This window comes from Aythya fuligula, chromosome 2, assembly GCF_009819795.1.
Source record: "Aythya fuligula isolate bAytFul2 chromosome 2, bAytFul2.pri, whole genome shotgun sequence".
Lineage (NCBI taxonomy): Eukaryota > Metazoa > Chordata > Aves > Anseriformes > Anatidae > Aythya > Aythya fuligula.
In genome coordinates this window covers 132,992,277-133,017,129 of record NC_045560.1, presented here as the reverse complement: position 1 = coordinate 133,017,129, position 24,853 = coordinate 132,992,277, and the positions used below count along the sequence as shown (strand labels likewise).

Sequence of the window (24,853 nt, the reverse complement as noted above, 5' to 3'; positions counted from 1 at the left end):
TAATGGATACAGTGTAAAGGAAGAAGGTAATCATATTGATAGTCCCATGTTTTTCAGAATATATTGTCAGAGCAGTCCTGACAGGCGCGATGAATGAAGTTCCAGTTCCAGAACATACTGGCATAAGTTGCCCAGAGGAGCTGTGCTCAAGGCCAGTTTGGATGGGGTTTTGGATAACCCAGTCTAGTGGGTGGTATCCCTGCCCATGGTAGGGAGTTTGGAAGTAGATGATCTTTAAGGTCCCTTCCAATCCAAGCCATTCTATGATTCTATGATTTATGTATCCATTTCCAGGTATTACATTAATGGCGGACGTTACAAAATACACCAACAAAAACAGAGCTAGCACTTTCTGAGAGCACAGATAAAAAGAAGGTTCCTTAGAAGAAGAGGAAAAACAAAAAGCACAGGATAAGTGCTTCTTTTCCAACAGTTACTGATTCATAGAGTAATGAATTATCAGTTGTTAGTTCACAAAGTAATACCTGAGTAATAACCAGTTACTAATTCATAGAATAATAAAATGAATGAAACTACTAATATAATAGCACCCCTCCCCCCCCCCAAAAAAAAAAAGATGAGATCACATATTCCAATCCATTATACTGAAAATGGAAGGTATAGCTATAATATTATTGCTTATCAAACCTCCATATGAAAGATATTCCACACTCCCCCTAGGTATCTAGTTCCCAGTATTACTACCTTTATATTTTAGGAAGAATAAATCTAGAAAAGAAAAATTAGCATTAAAAAAAAATAAATTTAGAAATAAATTTATAATGTTTTCATCTAACATTAAATCTAAATTTTCTAAATAATTTAGTTGATACATTTTTCCTTCATCCTGAAGACAGAAAGAGTATTTTTGTCCTTTTCACAGCAACATTTTCCATACAAAGAAAATTTTCCATACTATTTCCCCTAGGCCTTCTCAGACTAAAGAAATGGTGTTTATTTCAAATTTTCCATGTCTTACATTCTAAATGTTTTAGTATTATTTTCTTCTGGACTCTCTCTAGTTTGAGACTAAACACTCTTGGCTCCTGGCTCCACCAGTCCCTAGCAGAAAAATCATCTGTCCTATCAGAAATAAAGGACAGCTATTAACACACTGTACGATGAGGTTGTCTTTTTTTTTTTTTTTTTTTAACTGTTGCTGACTCATATTTACTTTAAGATCCATTACATTGCTCAGATTCTTTTCTGATGTGCTGTTGTTGTTTTACTGGTGTCATACTTTTTGATTTTTCTTCCCAAATGTAATTTGCATTTGTCAGTATTAAGTTTCTTGCTATGGTTTCAATGCATTAATTTGTTATTTATGTCATTTTGACTTCTGATGACACCAAAGTGCCAGCAAGTCCTTCTAGCTTGCTTCCAGCTCTATATTTCATGATTCCATCATCCACATCACTAATAATTTGAAGAAGAGAAAATGCCTTTTAGATCAAGCAGTTAATGTTAAAAAGAAAAAAAAAAGAAAAAGGAAAGAAAAAAAAAAAGTGTATCACAATAGCAATTCTGCTAAATTGCAAAACTTTTGGTTAGGCAGAACATGACATCTTCAGAGATAACTGCCTTATTTTTAAGATATCAAAAGATGGAGAACCTGCCTTATTCCTACATTCTGCTACTAAGTGTTATCAAAACTCTGTATGTCTAAACAGCATGAGTTTTAATTCTGGTCATTGACCTCAACTACCCAATAAAGTAGACTTGTCTGTCAGGGATGTCTTCTATTTCCAGTCTGTTGCATATCCTGATCTAGTGCATCTTTTTTGATAACTAAGCATATTGTAAGTTTTCATATCTTGGAATCTTCTAAATTACTCTTTTTCTTCCTGTGTTTTTGTTGTTGTTTTTCAGTACATATCTGAACAAGATGCATTACCGCAACAGCTTGTCTCACTGATGTCATGGGTTGCTCCACCTTTGACTGGGCAGCTCTGCTAAAACATCAAACAGCTTCATAAAACGATCTTTTTAACATAAAATCACAATAATTGCTTATGTGCCTAAATCGGAAGGCATTTTCCCCCCAATAATATGACCGTACATCTGAGCATATTCAAATGGATTTTGAAAATAAAAATACACTTTTATTTTTATTTATTTATTACTGACTTGCTTACATCACCGCTAACTACACCATTCGGGGAACTTTCCCCGCGGTGGTTCTGCATCCATCCCCGGTCACCCGGGGGCACCCCAGCGACCCCTCCACCTCTCCCCCCGCGGCCCGCAGGGGGGCGGCAGGGAGGCAGTAGGCACTGGGGACGCTGCGGGCCCCTTCCCCGGCAGAAGCGAAAAAAATAAAGGGATGGAAGAGCCGGGCCGGCGGCGGCGGGGGGGGCGAGGGACGGAGTGCGGCGGGGCCGCCTGGCGGGGCCGTCGCCTTCAAGGTGGCTGCCGGGAGGCGGGCGGGGCTGCGTGGATTTGGGATGAGGAGGGGGGCGAGAAGTGGGGAGAGAGGAGAGGAAGGGCAGGGAGTGGAGCCGAGCCATCCCCGTTAGGAGGCGGAGGCGGAGGGGGAGGAGGCTGAGGAGGAGGAGGGAGGGACGGACGGACGGACGGAGGGAGGGGAGGAGGCTGAAGAGAAGGAGGGGGAGGAGGAGGAGGAGGAGGAGGAGGAGGAGGAGGAGGACACGGGGAGGCGGCTGCTGCTGCTGCTGCCGGGCAGAGGGGAGTCGTGCCGGAGCTGCGGCGGCACTCGGACGCCACATTCCCCCCGTACGGGACTGGCGGGGAGGATGAGCGATAGCTGAGCCTGCTGCCGGAGCTGCCAAGTGCCCCTTCCTTCTCCTCCTCCTCCTCCTTCTCCACCTCCTCCCCTGCTGTGGGTGAACCTGCGCTACGGGCTCTTCACCGACCCGGGGAGGGGGCTGGTTTGTTTGTGTATTTGTTTAAGGAACAGAGAGAGAGAGAGAGGGGGATTGAGAGAGAGAGAGAGAGAGAGAGATCTTCCATCCGTTGAAGCACAGTTCACTATGATCGTACTCGCATTCAGCACTGGAAGCCGGTTGGATTTCGTGTCTCGGTCCAGGGTGTTTTTCTTGCAAACCTTCCTTTGGATTTTATGTGCTACAATGTGCAAAGCGGAGCAGTATTTCAATGTGGAGGTAAGCTCAGCCGTATGCGTGTGCGAGCGTGTGCTCCCTCCGCTCCTGCTTCCCCCTTCCCTTTTCCACATCCCCTAAATAAAATCGACCCCCCCCAAGCCAGCCATGTCATCAAGCAGCCAGGTCGGTGGCGGTTTCTTTCCAGCAGCCGGCAGCTAGCTCCTCTCCCTGATGGCTGCGTTTCCGAGGGCGGCAGCTCCAGGCTCGGTGCTGGGCTCTGGAGCGCTGCCCGTGCCGCCTCAGCCCCCCCGGGACAGGCGGGCAGCCCCCGGCCCGGCGCTGGGCACTACAGCTCGGGGAAGGCTCTCTGAATACCGTGGACCTAAGATATTACTGTATAGCTGAGGTTACCCCCACCCTTTTCTTCTGATCCTTCTCTCTTCCTTTATTTTTTTGGAAAGAAGAATGAATGAAAGAGTGTTGTGGGGACAGGAGGAAGGAAACTTGGGATGTGGGGCGCGTTTCTTTGTGGTGAAGTATTTGGCAAAATAAGATCCTTTTCCCACTTAAAGCTAACAAAAAGAGTTGCCACTAGAAACGGTGAAACAAATGGCATAAAGGTGCAACTACAACACAAAAGTTAGAGGGTGTGGAGGACCAGGAAATACGTTTTTTTTTTTTTTTTTCCTAAGTGAAAATGAAGGTTAAAACATAGGGTTACCTAGATGGGGCAAATCCTAAGAGTTTGTAGCCACGGTGAGAATTCAGTGAACAGCTATTTCCAGTCACTCTTCTGTATGCTCCCCGTTTTCTATTTATTTATTATTATAATATATATATATATTTTTACATAATGCTAATGCTTCCTATTAAATAATGAGCTTTTACTGACTTTACAGCAACTATTCTCTCCTCCTTTTCCCCCTCCCGTCACTCTGTTCATTCTGTTGTAAGCCCTTCTTCCTCATCTTTTTCAATGTGCTCTTTCTGTCTGTTCTTTTTCATCTTCTCATTACATCTCTCTAATTTGCTTGTGCTCTTTCCACTCCGCATACGCTGTAACGGTTTTCTGTTAGATCTTGGTGTGATTTCTCTTTCTTCTGTACTGCCAGCCCCACTCCAAACTTTATGCTGCACCCATGCACCACCCTCAACTCGTTCCTTGTCTCTTTCATCTCATGTTCCCACAATTCTTTCTCTCACAGAAATGAAGCCTTTGCCTTTTTCTCCGTCTCGCACATTTGTATACTGGCTTGTTTTATGTGAGCTCTTTTTCTCACTTAGAGACACTCATTCTTGCTCCTGTCTATGTCAAGACTACCCCCGCAGATGGTCTTCCATCCCTAAACTGTCTCCTTTTCTGTCTCAAGTCCTTACCTTTACTTTCTCTCATCCTTCCTCATGCAAGATCACCTCATACATACCAAAATCACATTTTCTTTCCTTGTCTGCTTTCATTCTATCCTTTCCCTCTTGGATGGCAGTTTCCCTTGCCACATGCAGTCCTCCTTTCTGCTTAGCAACACGCAACCTCAGCTTCCCTCTCTGACTTCTTTCTCTCTGGAAAGTATCGTCTTTACTCCATCATTAAAATCTCTCTTGATCATACATCCTACCTTTTCTTTTTTTTTTCCTAGTGTGCTATCTGCACACTAGTCCCTCTCATTCATTTCATATCACAAATGTACATCTCCACTTCAGTATGACTGTAAGCGCTTTGGGGCAACACTCATGTCTTCTTATGCGTTTATGCAGTGTGTAGTCTGTAGTCTGTTGTGAATCTTGCTATATAAATATTGAAGTCACCAATTTCATAGTGCATGTTGAAGTTTTCTCCTTTTGCTCCTGTCCTCAGCTGCCTTCTTTATGGATGAGCATAGGAAAGCAGCATGGAAGGGAGGAAGTTGCTCTCAGTAGCCTCTCCAGGCTTCACAGGCTGGCCCCCTGCAGGGTATAGGGAAGAAATTCCAGCAACAGAACTTTCTCCTCCCACAGTAGTCTGCTTTGCTGGCATCTGGCTCTGCTGGAGAGACGGGCAGCAGATGGAGCTAGTGTGGGAGGAGAAAAAGATTGGTTTCGTCAAGTGGAATAGGAACAGGAGGCCAACTCCAGTCAGAAGGAGGTTTTATGAGGAAAGAAGGGAAACAGTTTCATTTTTGCCACCTCATCCATATGGAAAACAACACGTTTGGAGGGCAAAAGACAATACCAGTGGCAAGAGACACTGCTGGGTGAAATGCAGTAGTGTGATGAGGGAACATATTTCCTTCTTCGAAATATTCCATCTCAAGTTCTTCCTCCCAGTTCATCATATACCAGCCAGCTCTCTCAGTCTCTTTTCATATTTCAGTCTTTGAGCCACAGATTGCTGGGAGCCAGAATCTGTTTTGAGGGAATTTCTCTGGTATTCAAGAGTTGTCCTAATGTGAGGTTCTTCCCTAAACCACTGCTTTTGACTACTCTGTGACATGATCCTGTCTAGACAGACTTGAGTTTTGCCCCAGAACAGCCATTCCCATGTTCATGCTATTTGGATAGCACTGCAAATTCAACTTTCTTCTTGTAGGGAACAGCAAAGGCTAAAATCATGAGAAATCTGAGGCAAAGGTGTTGGCAGTAGCAGTGTATGTATTGTGCTGTACAGCACTCTATGTCAGCACAAGTGCATAATACAATTGTACTTGATGGTAAATTGTGTGAATATATGACAATTCTTATGGCAATACAAATTTACATACGAAACAGGTTTCAGGAAAGAAGCAGTGTATATTTAGTTGAATAAAATGTCCCTGAACAGATACTTAGGATGGTTGGAAAGCAGATTTTAATTATTTCCGGTTTCTAAATAAAGTACAGATAATACCTGTTGAACATTATAAAATACAGAGATCCTTTATTTCCTCTAAAAACAGAGATCTTTTATTTCCTCTTATTATTCTGCCTCTGTTAATTCATTTTCCTAATTGAAAAGAAACATTTCTGTAGCACTTTTGGATTGTTTGTTTGTTTCAATGCTGGTTTGTTGGGCTGTGAGCCAGAGCAATTCTTAAGAGATACTACTGTAGCTCAAAGATATTAAATAAAATGTTGCCTTTTAAAAGAAAAACATACAGATGAAGGTTACAAGCTTATATGAACATTACTGTTCTTTCTTTGTAATTTTATTGCTTCTGTGTAAAATTCTTCTAAGCAAATATCTACATGGATGAAGTCCTTAAGCTTCCAATGATACCTGAGTTGTCAATTCTGAATTGTGTTCATATATGTAGTATTGTATTTAATAGACATAGCTGAGTAGGATTCAGGTCATGGAGTATGGGACTCTGGAGGAGCACACTTGCACTCTGAGGCAATGAGAGTTTTGTGTTAAAGCTGCATGAGAGGTGGTTGAATAGTTGAATTGATAGTTGAAGAAGTCATGATGAATTTTAAGTTTCACATACTGGTATGTGTAGGAAGATTTTAACATTAATGGTCAAGTTCACTGGTTACCAGTGGTAGGTATTTTGGTGAAACATTGCTTTTAACATCATGTGAACAACTAAGGACTATACTGTTAGCTTCCTATTTTCAATGTTGAACTATTGGTCCAGAACTATAACATCCATAAGCAATTGCAGTAACAGAAGGATATGGCTAATGATGTAGGTTTTTCTTTCTACTATTTTAAATTATTTCCATACGATAATAGAGGAAAATGCCCATCAGTGAAATAGATAATGGAATAACAGTTATTAAACACACATTTAAATAGTAAAATTGATACAAACAAGCACAAGATAATTTGTTCTCAGAATCTGATAGAGGATGATATTCTGAGCCAGCCAGGCTTTTCTTTTTTCCCTCAAAGTTCCTCACTATAGTAATAATATGTCTTATTGGGATTGTCTATCTATGGTCTTTCATGAGTATCATTCATGTAAGACTGTATAGATACTTAAATGTTTTCCTAAAACCAATATTATTGTACTGTTTGAGCTGGTATTGATCTGTGAGCTCATCTTCTAATATTATCAATTAATTTATGTATATATTTAAATAGTAGTTGTGTATATTTAATGATATTTATTTAATATAAAAAATAGAAAGCAATGTCAACATTATTTAAGGGTTACTTAAACAAGTACACCTTGGTCAGAAGACAGGATAGTCAATCATGAATCTAGAATAAGATTCAATTTTGTATTCTAATACTGGATATTCTTATTCCTGTGAGTAACCGCATCAGCTGGGTATGTGCATAAAGCCTGTTAAGGAAAGAACTGCTTTTAGGTTCCCACCTGGTTTCATTCACTGTATCTGAGATGTGGGAAGCACTAGAAACAAAGCATGCTTCATCATCTCTCTCCTCAAGCAGGCAGTTACACTCTAGTTTCTTTATTCTAATGCTAAATTTATAGACTTGAATCCCTAGGGAAGGTCTTAAAATGAATCTTATTTTAGTGTGAGCAGCTCTTTAAAACAATACAGTCTTTTATCTCCTCCCATTTTCAGATGTGTGACAGTTAAATTTCTTATTGTGGAACAAAATACAGTAGAATCAAAACTTCAAGAAAATACTATCAATTTCCTCCATGGCTATAAGTGCCTAAGAACCACATTGTTTTCATTGTTAATAAAGTTTATAACTAGCATCCATCTCCTGTCCAGTGGTAATCTAGGACCTTTTCTTTCATGGGCTCTGGGTCATTTAAGCTTAAAAGCAGTCCAGTTTAATTCTTCAGCTGGCAATTGAAAGGGAATAAACATTTGGGAGGGAAACATTCTTCCAATATCACCTTTACACACTTGTCAGCCAGTGGGCTTGCTTAGCAGGTTTGCAAGCACAAAACTTTACTTTTCTACCTTGTTAAAATTCAAGCTCAGAGAGAATTAAGGAGAAGCAATTAAAGTGTTTTTGATGTAAATAGTGCTGTGTGTCCTAAAAAGAATTTACAGGGTCATCTTCATTGTTTTTAGGTGCAGATAGTACGCCTGATTCTCAGTTGTTCAAATTCTCAATCTTGCCCTTGGATAACATATCTACTAAATGAACTGTCTCTTTGTGAAAACAAGAAGTTCAAGATGAAATTATTAGGAGGCTGGAGAGGATTAGGAGGCTTGGATCTGGTGATGGAGGTGGCTAGATGGAGAAATATTATTCAATAAAAATATAGATATAATATGGGATATTTCCTATTTGATTATTGAGGAAATACAGATGCAAAGAAAACCTTCTGTAAGGGTTTCTGATGAACAGATAAGGAAACTAATGTTCAGAAAGTTCTATGCCTAATAGGCAACAGAACTCGTTTCTGTTACAGTAGGCAAATACCTACTACATGACAAATAGGCTCTCATTTAATATTATAAAATAAATGTATGTGGAGATTACTAGTCAGTAAAGTATATTCTCTGCTATAATTAAAACAATTCCTTTTTACAAAAATTACAGTAGATCAATTTTCTACTGTGTAGCATGAGATAATGTTGTTTAAAATGTTTCAGATAACCTTCTAGATTTTTTTGCCTCTTATTTTGTTCAAATACAGATTGAAAAAAATGGTCCCAGTTCTGAAGAGTTCACCACTGACATAGTGTTTTAGACCTTAGATGCAGGACGGATTTGTTTATAGTTCTATTTCATCTTTATTTTTCTATTGCATATTTCTGACTACTTAGTGATGGAGCATCACAGCTATTTTGAGATCTAATTGAGAGCTATTAGTTGTTCTCAATTCCACTAAAGAAAAGAAATAAAATAGTTAAACAAAAAGATTTATGTAATCACCTTATTTAGTGCAAGAGAAACCTGCCAAAACATGTATTCCTAATGTTTTCTGAAAAGATCTTACTAAAATAAATACACAATTTATTAGTTCAGCAAAAAAAGCCTGAACAATCCCAAGCTCTCTCCCCTTCCATTATTCAGAAGGCATCCTGCAGTAGAATAATGCTCCTGCATAACCGTTCATTGTTTCTTCAGAGTGGATATACCATCTTCTTTAACTGGTTTAAGATTTATGTTGCTCTTTGTCAGTTTTATTTGAATCCATCTAAAAGGTCAGTGCTTGCTCTAGGCATCTCAGCTCTCCTTATGCACTCAGCAAGACTGAATTGTAAGAGTTTATAAAGATAGAATGCAGTATTATATGGATTTTAAACATTTTAAACTGCATCTGTTGTCAGTGTTTTAAAGTCTATCTCATCCTTCTACTTTACTGTATGATTGTGGAAGCCTTTGTGTTGATGCTTTTTGATGATCCTTAAAGCTGAGATGTAACTTTTTAAAATGACCTTTATTAAATTGTGTAATGCTTGTTACCTGCCTGTTTCAGATTTCAGTTTATCGTCTAACCTGTTTGCTGTCCTTAAACCACGCAATTGACTGTAGTTTGAAGGAGCAGGTTGAGTCTGTTCACTTTGCTAACTGTGATATGTCAAATGACAGATTTAGTTTAATTTTGTATGAGGAAGACCAGGATTAGTGCTGCAAACATGATTTTACTTGGCACAGAAATGGATTTGAAAAATAATTATGATTAGAGCTTTATCTTTTAAAGAGAGGTCATGCTATTTGGAACCTTTATTTATTGGTTGCTTGGCAACTGTTCATTCATGTTCCTGCTTATCATCATTCATTATAAGCATCTTCGCTGTACAGTAAGAGCAATTAAGTGGTAACAACTTATTTCTGTGTCGAGTTAAAATTGACAGAAATTACAGAAATAGAAAAAGAATATTTCTGTAGTTTTACTTGTTAACTGAAACTGCTGGTACAATGTTTATTTGTTAAAAGCTGGTTTATCCCAGCTGTGGAATTGCCTGCACTTCAGCAGTGATTATAATAGTCCTAGCACACCTTTAGGTATTACAACACATAATTGACTTAGGGTCTTGTTCAGGTGTTTTCGTCATGTTTAAAATCACCTGTTAATTTCAAGATCAAGGCTTCAGGGTATGACGAAACTTCTCCTGTTGATTCCACTGCTTAGCCATAGGCAATCCAATCTCAAGTGCTAAGGCTTGAACCCGGTATTTGAAAAGGGTTTTAAAATTCAGGGTTTAAAAACTGCTGCAACAGAAGATGTGCAGCTGAAGCAATGAGCCCGAGAACTTCTGTAGAACACTAAAGTCACTTGATGCTTTCGGGAGAAAATAGCCGATTTTGTTACAATGTATGGAAACACGTTCATAAAATATATGATTTGACAATTGTCTTGACTGTTGGATGAGAAATATTTTGCCTTTTTTATTAGTTCTTTAGGGATTGTAGGGATTGTATTGTGAGTGACCCTTGTGTGGAGTAGCAGTGCAGAAATAACAGATGTGCTATGGATTGCTCAGAGAGGATGTCTCTGTATATCAAGAGCAATACTGAGACAAATTCCTTATAGATAGGTCTTAAAAGGGCATCTGTCACTCTAGGGCCAGGGTGAAAGTAGATTTGTCTCTCTATTGCTACCTCTTGGTCTGCAAGTGGCTTTGCTTCCTTATTGGAGAACTGAGTTGGAATGCCCCCCTAGGACTGATACCCTCCACTTTAAGCTTCTAACTGTATTGACTCCCTCGTACTACTCATACCAAGCTGTGCTTATGGGGGACAAGGTGCTTGCTGTAAGACAAACCTATGTGGATTTTCATCAGTTTTTCCCACTTATGTGACATGGCTATAGTAAACGAAGATGATGTTCAGCATATTTTCAGAAGCAATTGAGCTGGTTTAGTAATTGGATAGGTAATTATAAAAGAAATGCTAACCTCAGAATCTATTTTTTATTATATTTTTTCCTCATGATCTTGTAGAGAAGCAGTTTTATTCCATTGGTCCTCTTCATTTTTGCTAACCTGTAATCACATCTCCACTTACAAGTGTGATATGCAGGTTGGCAAGGGGGAGACTTCCTTTTCAGAAAATTACCAACTCAATGGCAGAGGGAAAAATCATCAATTTATTTAAAAAGTAGATAGCAAAACAAAAGTAAAAGCAACCCTTTCAATGGGAAGAAGTATGCTTCCTTTAAATGTCTCAATAGATTTTTATGAAGTGTAGCAAAGAGGAAATTGCTTCTTTCTTGTACCGCATCCGGATCTGAAGGTGGTGATCCTGTCATATTTTTTTCTTACCTCAGACTTTGGTTGTGTGATGTTCTTCTAGGAAATTACTTTGACCCACTGTCTTCTCAGAGCAACTGCCAGATTGTGTTTGTCTGCATGCCGTGGTTTACATGCTGCTTGGAATTGTAGTGATATATTTAATTGCAAACAAAATAAATGATCTGTCTTCCTCACAATAAAATTTATTATTATTACTAGCAGTAATAGATTTATATTGCTAAATGTACAGCATGATTTTGATTTTGGCAAGTGAGAGGTTTTTTTTGTTGTTTTGTTTTTCCTCTTATTAGCTCTACGTATATCACAAAAAAAAAAGAACTGCATTCCATTTTTCTATTTTCATTAATTAATTTAAATAATTAACAAATTCTGGCTTCTAATACCTCTGTCCTTCCTTACTTACACAGTATGTCAGCTTTGGAAAGGTGTCTCTTTGTTTCATGTATTTTCGGGTATGTAGGAAAAATGAGGTGATGTAAGTGATTGAAGCAATGTGCTGGGGGGCTGGAGATCTGGTTCATGTGTCTGGTTTCATAATGAGTCTTCATATTGATAACAGAGCTATCAATAGTGATAACAGAGCTGTCATATCCTTAACTGAGCTTTCACAAATGTAGATTGGACTAATTGAGGAGTATTTGCTGCCTTTTCCAATACATGTCAAGAACAATAGAAATGAAATGATGCTAAAGAGCCATGAATGTTTCTAGATCATTCATTTGTCTCTGACCTGTTTCCCTTTTTTGTCATGTAAAAAATAGTAGGAAAAAAAAAAAAATATATATATATATATATAAAAATAAATACAGCATTTCACTTAGGTCATCTGTGTAATAATGAAGTGATGAATATATTCATCATATCAAATACCAGAGCAGAAGAAATGAAAAACATGTCAATAATAACATTTCAAACACTGTTTTATTTCTTTTTGTTTGTTTGTATTTTTTTAATATATGTACCAAAGCTAGATAGAAAATATTGTCAGTAGGATTACATGAAGGATGTCAGAAAATGATTGAAGATACAGAGTATGACATTCTCTTTCAGGATGAAAGTTTGAATATGATAATTTTTTGATACCCAAATACAAAAACAAGTAGTTTGCTTCAAAATATCTTTCAGTGTAAAAGTCTTATCAAATAAAATGTATTTCAGATCAATCTGTGTGTTGCACAATGCAAAATTAAAGTATTCTATTTTTAAACAAATTCACTTATTTAATAAAGTGATTTGTTCCACAGACATGTTGCCTTGTTATCACAGTATCTAGCCTTTTTCTTTGTTTGTTTGAATATTTGTGGATTTCCATGAGTTGAAATAAAGGATTGACTTTTCACTGCTCCAGGTATTAATGTTTTTATTATACACCACTAATAGGCAGATATGCAGCTCACATACCACTGCTTATTAAAAAAAAAAAGAAAAAAAAAAAAAAAAAAGGCAAAGAATGAGGCACTGGGAGAATAAGAGCTTTGCTGTGCTGACATGTTAAATACTATAGAATTGGAAACTGAATCTTTTTCTTCAAGGTTCCTGTACCTTATAGTCTTCCTTTGTTCTACTTTTCTTTTCTTTTCTTCCCCCTTCCCTCCAACTCCCCCCCCCCCCCCCCCCCACACACACACACACACCACACACACACACACTTTCCTGCCAAGGTACTTTCCTCAGCATCCTCAGCTTGTCTCTTTACAGGACATTGCCTGCAGCCAGGGAAAGTCATCAGTCATTATTGAACCATAGAATCATAGATAGAAGAGATGAGAAAGACTTGTTAAGAGTCTATTTCTCTGCCAGTGCGCTAGATTGCTTGCTATTGTATGTTTTCCGGCATTTTGTAAAGTCAAACTTTAAAATCCACAGTGGCGGAACTTCCAAAATTGCACTTGAAAAAAACAAACAAACAAACTGCTAAATGTACATTATGGAAAACTACAGTGGAAGAATTCTTTTCAGTAGACTTTTCCTTTGGCGGCAACAATAGTTCAAAGTTGTCTCCAGTTAAGCAGTTTCTGATAGAAGTGATGTCTGTTCTGCAAGCCAAAGTGAGAGCATCTGTGTATGAGAATAGATGATATGCACTGACTGGTAATTCTGTGCATTTCTTTGACTTTACAAAAAAAAAAAAAAAAAATCAAAAACAAAAAACACAACAACAACAAAACAACAGGAGGAGCAGCGAGAAACAAAGGCTTTATTTAAATTATCACTTCGTTTGAAATCTGTAGTGCAGCTGAAATAGACTAACAGTACCTGATTTAAAAATATATGCAGTTTTGTGTGAATTGCTATCACTGTGTCAGAAGGGCTAGAATAGTTTGTGATGTTTTTGAACACCTCTCCTATGAAGACAGGCTGAGCTACTTGGGGTTGTTCAGCTTGGAGAAAAGAAGGCTCTGGGGAGATTTTATAGTGGCCTTCTAGTACCTAAAGGGGGCTATGGGTAAGCTGGGGAGTGACTCTTTGTCAGGGGGTGTAGGGATAAGACAAAGGGAAATGGATTTAAACTAAAAGAGACTAGGTTTAGATTACATTTTAGGGAGAAATCCTTCACTCAGAGGGTGGTGAGGCACTGACACAGGTTGCCCAGAGAAGCTGTGGGTGCCCCATCCCTGGAGGTGCTCAAGGCCAGGCTGGATGGGGCTTTAGGCAATGCAGTGTGGTGGGGGGAGTTGTCCTTGACCATGGCAGGGGTTGGAATTAGATGGGATTTAAAGGTCCAATCAAAACCAGTCTATGATTCTGTAAGTATTGTGCATTGTTGTATTTAAGTATTACCACCTGAAGAATAAAACTGGATATTAGTAGGAGTTTTATAGATATCTAGATACAACAACCTGTGAAGAAATCATTTTGTTTCTTTTTTTTTTTTTTTTTTGAGTTCACATGTCATGTCATTAGTATATTCACAAACACAAACTTAAAGATGTTTGTGACACTTGTGCATGTGAGCTATCATAATGTCCATGCTCTGCATATTTTGTAACATTTGCCAAACAAAAATCTCAAAATGTGTTATGTGGGAAGGTTGGATTGGTTTGCTAACATACATCCTGATGCTGAGATTTGTTCAGGATTATTTGTATGAGATACACTTTCTAGCCAGTGTGCAAGCAGCAAGGCTGCCCTCTGGGTTAGATTGGAAAAGGGATTCAGTTTGAGACAACAATACTTACATTTAGGTGTTCAAATGTGTTTTATGTATGTTTCCTGTGTATTAATAACAATCTGTTCCCGGAAATCAATGAAGCAGAGAGAATAATTCAGCTAATCAGCCATTTAATGTCAACATCAGAATGACCTGAATCTTTTTCTGGATTCCATTGCTAGTATTGACTAGCAGCATGATTTACTTGCTTACATATAGGCATCTAGCACCATTTAAGGAGCACAAGGGTGAAATATGCATAAAGCTGGCAGAAATAATGTAATATCTATGGAAGCTTTGTTTTTTCAGATTAGCAGCTGGAAGTCAGGCTGTGTGTCCTAGGTCATCTCAGGTAGCACTTTCTGTTTAGGTACTCGAATCCTATTGCAGAGTTTAAGTCATGGAGTGTGTCAAGACACCTGTATCTATGAGGCTCCCCCGTGTAGACATTGGTATTCAGATGTCTTAATTTGGTGTTGAATCCCTTCCCTCTGCAATGGTAGGTTTCATTAAATTTGTCTATTTGGTGTTTAGCCCCTGTGGCCTATCTTGTTTGGGCTTTAGATAACATTCTAGAAAATCATGACCATCCTAGAAGTCCAGTGACATATTTGTCATTCCCTGGATAATGTAGATCATCATAGATCACACTAGACACTAGTATTTCTGGCAAAGCCAAAGAACAGAACTCTGTTATGGTGGTATGATTTTCATCCTGTCGCTCTGATGCTCTACACATCATCACAGATTTATATATATATATATATATATATATATATATGTATATATATATATGTAGATTTATATATATAAATCTACACACAGATTTATCCCTTAATGCAAGAAGGCACTATTTCATACACATTTAGATTTCATGTATTTTAAATATTTAGTTAGGGATATAAGGAACACAACATTTTTCTACTGACATCAAGGCAGTTTTGCCTTTAACCTTAATGAGACCAGGCCTGGGCCTGTTTAAGTCAGTGTACAACATATTATCTAACTTAGACAGTATATTTTTGCCCTGTTTTATAAATACAATACTCACAAGAGTTATTTGATGCCTTACCCTAAGTGATTTTAAAGGCTGTTTTTCTTTCCTAAACATACAAACTTGAAAACAGCTATCTGATGCCCTTAAGGAGAGAGAACAGAATGTTAAGCATTTTTATGAAGAGTAAGTAATTAAAAAATATATTTTAGAAGTATAAGCTTGCTAAATGTCTGTGGTCTGATAGACAATCCCCAAGAAGATAAAAATGAAAATGACATTTTAATAATTTCTCTGGGTAGGAGCCATGTGTTCTCAAGAATAATTAGCAGTTTTCAAGTACTATACAGTAAAGTAACATGGATTAATTCAACAAAAATTTACATTTCAGTGTTAATGCTAGAGTTTAGATATCATCATAGTCAGGTATGTAATTTCATTGATTTATTTACACTACTTGCTTTAGATCTTCAGAACTGTGAAAACAACTTGATCCGAATAAGAAGATTAATGGCCATTTTATGTTTATATGTTTGCTTATTTACTTCTTTGTAAATCCAGATCTGCAAATACCTGAATATACCAGATGTACTATTTGACTAAGGTTTCTGCTATCATGTAATTGAACGGAGAATAGATCTACTGTTGATTTTCAGGTCTGCACTTGGGGAAGAAGAGTGATTATATCTGCAATCTTCTATTCCAGAAGAGCTTCCTTTGTAATATTTAGCTCTACTCTATTGTTTTGCACTGACAGGCTCACTTAGAGAAAAAACAGTATTTTAGTTCCTTTGTGAATAATCTCATCATTTCTTCTGGCTGCTGAGAGAATTCACTTTTTGTCCTAGCAGTCAGATAAAGATAGAGTCATTGTTCTTCGTAGATTAATTGCTTAGATGTCTTTTCCACTGAGATATTAGAGAATTTTTCTCTACATGCAAGATCTTTCTAAAGAGTTGATGTCAATTTAAATTGGACCAAAAGATTTTTATTCTGTAGAAACGTTTTCTTTCTCTAGTTTTGCTCAAAATAAAGTAAAAAAAAAAAAAATCCATTTCATTGTAAGGTTTGTGTGTGTGTGTCTTTATGAATATTCCCATCCTTCTCTAAATTTTTAGCAGCCAAGCAATGATTCTTAAGCTGAAACTGAGCTTTCAAAATACTAGAACATTTGGTGATGTTTGGTAAAAATTACAAGTGGCTGAGACAGGAGAGCCTTAAGAAACTATAGCTTTTCTAGTGTTTTAACTAATAAAATAATACAATACAGAAATTCATCAAGCACATTAGCATTAACATGATAGCTAGAAAAGGACAGAATGGGGCTTTCAATTTTAAATTCCCTACAAAGAAAGGTCTTTGTAGATTTTAACTTCTTAGAAATAAAACAGCTACATGTGTAGTTGCAAACTGTGTAACGGTGTTTGGTGTTTCGGTGTAAAGTAATAAAAAATAATGTATTTTTTCTCCCTTGGAACAAAGAATTCAGAGTAATTGAAAGAAGTCAGCAGCCTTAAGATTTATGTAGAAAAGGAGAGTACAAATATGCTTTTGCTCCATGGTTTCTTTTAATAGAGCTCATGCATTGCCCATGTTTGAGTGATAGGGAGAAGCAACTGAGAGAAGGGAATCCACCGATATTTCCCATTTTCTTTTATGTAACTGCTATTTGTTTGCTTATTTAGTTATTATCCTAATCAGATATCTATTTTCAATCCTAATCAGGTATTTATTTCCAGTGGTCTTGACTGGAAAACTTTGATGAGATTCTAACTTCATGGAATTGGTCAGATTTTGCCATTAGTTTTATTGTATCCAGGATTTTACTCCATACTGTTTGAAAAGCCCTGAATCACTCAGTGCTTTAACTGAGTCAATGAACAGTATATTGAATACTTAAGATGAATATTCGTTTCTAAATTCATAGTCTCAACCTGTGCATAAAGGTTAAAATTAGTACAAAAAGAAGTAGAGAGAAACTATCTATGTGTAAAACTAATCTTGTAGTTAGAAGGAAGTGTAACATCACTAGAGGAGTGGCCACTGTGAAAGCATACCAGAAAGAAAATTTTTTTGAGGGGGAGGGTGGAATTAAATTGTGATAAATTCTAACCATTTAATGAAAGGCCTCTCTTAATATGGTTTATGTCATCAGCAGTAAGGGACTGGATTCTTTCCTTTCCCTATACCATGAGTCTAACAGTAATTTTCCTCATTCAGTGAGACTGACAGCTATTCATGTCTACTGACAGCTATTGACTGTAATGTTTATTCTTCTGCACTGGTCTGTATACCTTAAGAACTTTATATCTATCACATTAGAACAAAACTTTGGACTGTATTGCATCAGTTGACTTCTCCGCTTCCTTACCTTTTGTCGCTTACACTGTTCATAGAATCATAGAATATCCTGAGTTGGAAGGGACCCTTAAGGATCATCAAGTCCAACTCTTGACACCGCACAGGTCTACCCAAAAGTTCAGACCATGTGACTAAGTTCACAGTCCAATCTCTTCTTAAATTCAGACATGTTCATAGAATCATAGAATATCCTGAGTTGGAAGGGACCCTTAAGGATCATCAAGTCCAACTCTTGACACCGCACAGGTCTACCCAAAAGTTCAGACCATGTGACTAAGTTCACAGTCCAATCTCTTCTTAAATTCAGACAGGCTCGGTGCAGTGACCACTTCCCTGGGGAGCCTGTTCCAGTGTGCAACCACCCTCTCTGTGAAGAACCCCCTCCTGACGTCCAGCCTAAATTTCCCCTGCCTCAGCTTAACCCCGTTCCCGCGGGTCCTGTCACTAGTGTTAATGGAAAAAAGGTCTCCTGCCTCTTGACACCCCCTTACGAGGAAGTTGTAGACTGTGATGAGGTCTCCCCTCAGCCTCCTCTTCTCCAGGCTGAACAGGCCCAGTGACCTCAGCTGTTCCTCGTACGTCTTCCCCTCAAGGCCTTTCACCATCTTCGTAGCCCTCCTCTGGACACTTTCCAACAGTTTCATGTCCTTTTTATACTGTGGTGCCCAGAACTGCACACAGTACTCGAGGTGAGGCCGCACCAGTGCAGAGTAGAGCGGGACAATCACCTCCCTTGACCTACTAGCGATGCCGTGCTTGATGCACCCCAGGATACGATTGGCCCTCCTGGCTGCCAGGGCACACTGCTGGCTCATATTCAACTTGCTGTCTACCACGACCCCCAGATCCCTCTCTTCTAGGCTGCTCTCCAGCGTCTCATCGCCCAGTCTGTACATGCAGCCAGGGTTTCCCCGTCCCAGGTGCAGGACCCGGCACTTGCTCTTATTGAACTTCATGCGGTTGGTGATCGCCCAGCTCTCCAACCTGTCCAGATCCCTCTGCAAGGCCTTTATGCCCTCATTTGAGTCCACAACTCCTCCAAGTTTGGTGTCATCAGCAAACTTGCTCAAAATACCCTCTATTCCTACATCCAGATCGTTTATAAAAATATTGAAAAGTACCGGCCCTAAAATTGAGCCTTGAGGGACCCCACTGGTGACCGCCCGCCAGCCTGACGCAGCTCCATTTACCATAACCCTTTGGGCCCTGCCCGTTAGCCAATTGCTCACCCATCGTATGATGTTTTTATTTAGCTGTATGGTGGACATTTTGTCCAGTAGGATCCTATGGGAAACCGTGTCAAAAGCCTTGCTGAAGTCCAAAAAAATCACATCAGCTGGTTTCCCTTGGTCCACCATACGGGTGATCTTATCATAAAAGGAAATCAGGTTAGTTAGGCAGGACCTACCCTTCACAAACCCATGCTGGCTGGGACCAATGACTGCTTTGTCCCCCAGGTGCGCCTCAATAAGTCCGAGAACCAACTTCTCCATGATTTTACCAGGCACTGACGTGAGACTGACAGGCCTGTAATTGCTAGGGTCTTCTTTCTGACCCTTCTTGAAAATCGGCACAACATTTGCCAGCTTCCAGTCTACCGGGACCTCTCCAAATTACCAGGATCGTTGAAAAATAATTGATAGAGGTTCCGTGATGACATCCGCCAGCTCTTTCAGCACCCGGGGATGAATCCCATCCGGACCCATGGACTTGTAGGGATCCAGGTGGAGTAGCAAATCCCGCACATGTTCAGGGTCAGTTGGGAGTTTGTCATCCCCACCATCCCAGCCACCATATGTGAAAGTGCCTTTTTCTAATAACATTTAATTCAATGCTACCAATTGTGAATATGGCCTGTGGAATCAACCAGACTGGTGTAAAAAACATAAAAAGGCTTTTAGAATATTTTTGGTTGTCTTCTGCTTTTTGAACTTTTATGTTCACAGTTTATAGATTACTTTTTCCTTTCCTGAAATGAGGACAGGTATTTCACAGTTAAAGAAACTTAATATTTCCATTATCTGCAGTAAACCATCTTCATGAATATCTACCAAATGTTTAAGGTGAAGTCTACCTAACACTCTAGTCACAATACTCACTTCATTACCACTTTCAGTTTTGATTGCCTTCAGAACTGTTTGGTGATATTTTTGCCTCTATTAAAACTTGCCACTTCAAAAGGCCAAAGTGCTTCTAACAGCTGCCAACACAAGAGTGTGATGACTACTACCATTATACAATTTGCATAACACCACTAAACTGACAGTGGCTAGCTGGCTGGCCTTGTGCTTGACCATGGGAGAAGCCTAACTTTGACTAGCCTAACATTTGACTTAACCACTGACTGCAGCTGCAGTGACTGGGTAGTGTTCCAGAGATGTAGCTTTTATTTTTACACGATCTGTGATTTTGCTCATTGGAGGAGAAACTATAAAAGCTTTTACTGCTTTTAAACTAAGTTTGTGATTTTGTAACTCTAATTTTTGATGCTACAAAATAGAGTTTTGAAGTGGTATCCTAGAGGTCCAAGATTAGACTTCCAAAAGCAGTACATTAAAGTACCAATGTCAGTATTGACATATATAAACTATGATAAACATGATAAACTAAAAATCATTTGTGAACTAAATAGGTTAATTTAGAAAACAGTATATAGATAATATAAATCCTTCTTCTCACTATGTAATCGGATGTTTTTTCTCTTTTTATATTCTTTTATTTTGCTCTTTTATTTTCTTTAATCTTGATGCAGGGGACAAATAATTGACTACTTAAAAACATATATTTAAACTTCAGAATTCCCTTAGTGATTGATTTCCTGCACAAGTGAAAATCAGGAGATGACCTTTGGAAGACCTGGTAATAGGGATTCTGCTTGTCCAAGAATGCAAACAGGAAGTTCAGCTGTATTTTAACCACATAAGTCTGTAATGGGATGTATTTTAAATCAGCCACCACATATCTCTTCTGTGATTCAGAAAATGTTGCTTAGGTAGTAAGGAAACAGCAAACCATGAATTTCAAAGTAAGAATTCAGCAGAAGCACACTTACGTCAGATAAATACAGTGGCTGGTGTGACTCTGTTTTGAAAGAACAGAGAAGGAACATTGCTCTTTGCTTCTACTAACAGAGTTGGATTTGGCTTCTGAGTTGCAGGTGCCCAAAGAGCCTCTAAAATAGTGGAATGAATTTTACCTGTTATGTCCAGATCTGACGTAAAGCTCTAATCACAAATGTTGGAGGAGAGGGGAAAAAAAAAAAAAAAAAAAAAAAGCATTGTAATTGCAGTACCTGACGTCTGTAGAACTAGTCCGATGTAAAATAAAGCAGATTCTGTACAAGAAATTAGCACTTGAGTTCACTGTAAGCTTCAAGTTATGTTGTATGGATTTATTCTATAAGAACACAGTATTGCAATATATTAGAGGTCTGACTGTGTTTATATATAATATATTAAAATTATGAATCTCTTCTGGATAACTCTCTGACAGAGACTGTATTGGAAAGCTGATTGTTTTGTAGTTTCTTTGTTTTTGCATATCAGTATTTAATTTGGATTTGTATCGTCCAAGCATCACAAAGAAAAGTTAGCCCCAGACACTTTTGTGGTAAAAGGAGAATTTAACCAGATTTTAAGACTTGAGGATAAAGGTTTTATTTCATGTTAGTCTGTGGTACAGTCATACTGGTCTATTGGAAAAGGGTGCAGTCAGGTTTTACTTATGATCTAGAAAATTTGCCTTCAAATGTCTGAAATCATGTTGTTGCCATTTGTTGCATACAGTAAGTTGAGAGACAAAAACTTGTCTGCCCTGCATTGTATTTGTCTGGAATCTCTGCTTTCATATGATCATGTCGTTCTTGGTTGCAAGTTTTGGTTTGAAATAGGAGGTACTAACTATTGAGGAGATGGACATGTTTTTTCCTGGCATTGTGCTAGTACGGTTAGTGGTGATGCAAGTTGCCCAGCACTATGCTGAATTTGATCATACCAGAGCTAAAGTCCTACTTCCTTGGACTGTCAAGAAGAATGTCAGTGAGAGTTTATTTGAACTATATTTTTGGAAAATATAGTGGGATGATCAACTTGTGTTATCTACTAGTAATCCTCTGAACTCCTGTAGTAGCAATGGTCTAGCGTTATTAACCTTGCAGACCACATTCAGATTGTTACTCAGGAAAACAAAAAAATGAGCCACCTTCTGTTTCTTCTTTGTCTTCTTCTTCTTCTTCTTTCTTCTTCCTTTCTTCTTTCTTTCTTCTTCCTTCTTCTTCCTTATTCTTCTCTTCTTCTTCTTCTCTTCTTCTTCTTCTTACTTCTCTTTATAATGCTCAGCCTAGTGTACAGCAGAAGAATTTTCCTTAATCTGGGAAAGCATGCTTTTGAGAACTGTATTTGAGTAAGACAGACTGATCGGTGTCTTGAAAAGGAGAAAGACCAGTGTTTTTTTCCATGCTTTTATTTTTATTTGTTTGTCATTGATATTATTAACCTCCTCCCTGTGAAATACTGCCTTCAGTTTACACTGTGTAAACAAAATCAAGTTATTGATTACTATTGTGCTTATTACTTGTACACAAGCCAAATGTTTCCTCTTGAGCTGACACCCTCCATTTTCTTTTAACAAACCAGTTATGAAACGGTATGAGCAATTTTTCTAATGTCTGACCTTGTAGGTGAAACTGCTGTGTGGTGCAGCATTAATGAGCTTGAAATCAAGATAAATAAAATATTCATTGCATCATGCTTGTCTGTCATGTCAGCAATTTGTACAATAAATTTGCCATGTGCAGTTTTTTGTGTGTTTTGTTTGTTTGTTTGTTTTGTTTATGAGATTGAGTTACTTTGTCAGTCTAAGTATCGTACAGTGTTAAGGGTTTGTAAGCATGCATTTCCAATTTCTGCTGCAGAAGTGAAATCAGAGTTACTGGATTTCATTTCTTCAGATATTCCCTCATTCTCTGTGTAGATACAGCTATTGCCATGTAATGTGTGATGCTTCCTCTCCCCTTTTCAAGTTTTTTGTTTGGTTGTTTTATTCTGTAAGTAGAAGAAAGGATACTGAAACTACAGTATTCTGTAGAAGACTGGTAATTCCTAGTAACTGACAAATTCCTACAGTTCATTTATGTCTCGAGTGAAGTTAATAGAAGTTTCACTCTTGACATTTGTGTGTTTGTGGTCACCTGGAGTACCTTTCTTATAAAGCTTTCAGTTAAAGCATGAGGGGAATGCGTCTGCAGCCTGGGAGTCCTCTGCCACCAGCTAGAATGTTTCATGTTGCTTTTACTCTGTGTTCTTCACTCATGGGATTAGCTCTTGCTAACATCAGTAGTACTGGCTGAACACTGTAGGCTACAGGGAGTATTGCTTTCAGGATAAGCCTTTGGCAGATAAAAATGACATAATTTTCCAGAAATGTTTCTTGTGTGATTGGCAAAGTCATTATTTTATTTTATTTTATTTAGAAAATGTCATACTACAACAAAATATCAAGCGAGGCAGTGCAGATACTTGAACTGGGAGAGGCTTAGTTAGGGATGTTGTTTGAATGTCGTGTCTGACAATCAATCTCCAAGGCATTGGCAATTGAAGTCACTTACGGGGAAAAAAATATGAAGCTGATTATGTTTAACTTACCTTTATGTACCAAGCAGACATATACCAGGTCACTAGAAATATTTTTCTTATGTTCCATCATGATGTTAAATGAGGACATAATTTCTGCCTCAAGTTGAAATAATTCTCTCTCAAAATTAGTCTCAGTGATCACCAGCAGAACAAGCTATAAATATTGCTACTTTGACCTAGCTTCTTTGTTTGAACTACATGCTGGGACAAATTATTTGCACTTCCCTGCAAGTGGAGGAGGAGAGCATGATATATATTTCACCACTGCCACTCCATTAGCATTAGCAGTGTTACTCCTCCTTTCTTTGGCTGAGAACCAAGTGAAGTGTTTATTTTAAAATATGTGAGATGCTCATATGTCACTATAGTGTTCTGTGATGCTGCTTCTGATACGAAGACATTTCTCTGCTACAGTACAGAGTGAAGCATAGATATCCTGAAACTATCACTGATTCTACCTGCTGTGCCTTGCTAGTTACAACATTAATTTGTTTCCCAATAGCAGTCATACAATGCTACACCTGACTAAGAAATCCCCATATCCAGAGACAAATAAATAAATAAATAGCATTTGTATGTGTAGATCTGGACCTGCATCACTTCGCTGCTTTTGTTTAGAGACCTTCCTTTACCAGCCTTGGAAGTTAATTTTACTGCATTTCATTTTGCTAGTCAACCTAGCATTTTGTTAAGCAATTGTAATAGTAGAGCAAAAACATAGGAGTCCATGATTGTGCATACGAAGAAATATGGGGTGTCAGGATGAAGTGGAGTTGTGATGGTAGTCTGGAGGAAGAGCTTTACAATCTTTCAGAGTTGCCTAGCAGCTAAATATGACTGCTTTTTATTGTTTCTGCATATAAATGTGCCCTTGTTCAAAATGCTTGACAAACAGTGGCAAACAAATTTTCACAATGATAACAATGCTATGTAAAAACATTATCTGTACTTTCTGTAGCACTTTATAGGACATTTATTGAAACCTTTTAACATATATGCTGGAAAACATTAGTCATCACTCCAAACAGACTTTTCAGTCATCCTGCCACAGTCTTATTGTTCTTTTGAGTCTCCAGTCTGTACTGCTTTCACTGTCTAGACACGTTCACTTTTTGCTTAAACATCCCATTCAGTAAAAGCTCACCGTCCCTGGTGATTCCTATAGAACTTATCACATACCATAGGAGTTATATGTAGTTCAGCAATAAAGTCATTTAACATATTGTAGTATGGATCCAAATTTCTGCATACATATCAGTTCAGGTACAAGTGGAACGTCTGGTCGTTTAATCTCTGTGATTAAAAGCAAGTCACAATACACTGTACTTAATGATGCTAGTCTGTTTGTATGATGCTAGCACTGTAAAACATCATCAGACATTTCATCTTTCTTTAGACAAAATTAAAAATTCTTACTTTGTCAAAGGAGAACATTTTTTTTTTTTTTTTTTTTTTTTAAGCCTAGCATACATACGAGGAAACTGAGTTCAGTTAATCTGCCCAAACATCACTATGAGAGCACTGTGAGGATTGGATGTCAAGATGCCTAGCTTTG

At 38.1% G+C, this 24,853-nt stretch overlaps 1 protein-coding gene across 2 annotated transcripts in view; it reads left to right on the top strand.

The window, feature by feature from the left end:
• The first annotated feature begins 2,694 nt into the window (after positions 1-2,694).
• MMP16 (matrix metallopeptidase 16) overlaps positions 2,695-24,853 on the top strand; it is a 189,128-nt gene continuing 166,969 nt past the window's right edge. Inside the window, exon 1 of one of the 2 annotated variants that reach the window (XM_032181550.1) lies at positions 2,695-3,122. In XM_032181550.1, coding sequence (XP_032037441.1) covers positions 2,991-3,122 — 132 coding nt within the window. In that variant the 5' untranslated portion in view covers positions 2,695-2,990. The remainder of the gene's footprint in view (positions 3,123-24,853) is intronic. The other variant, XM_032181551.1, reaches the window with a different exon arrangement.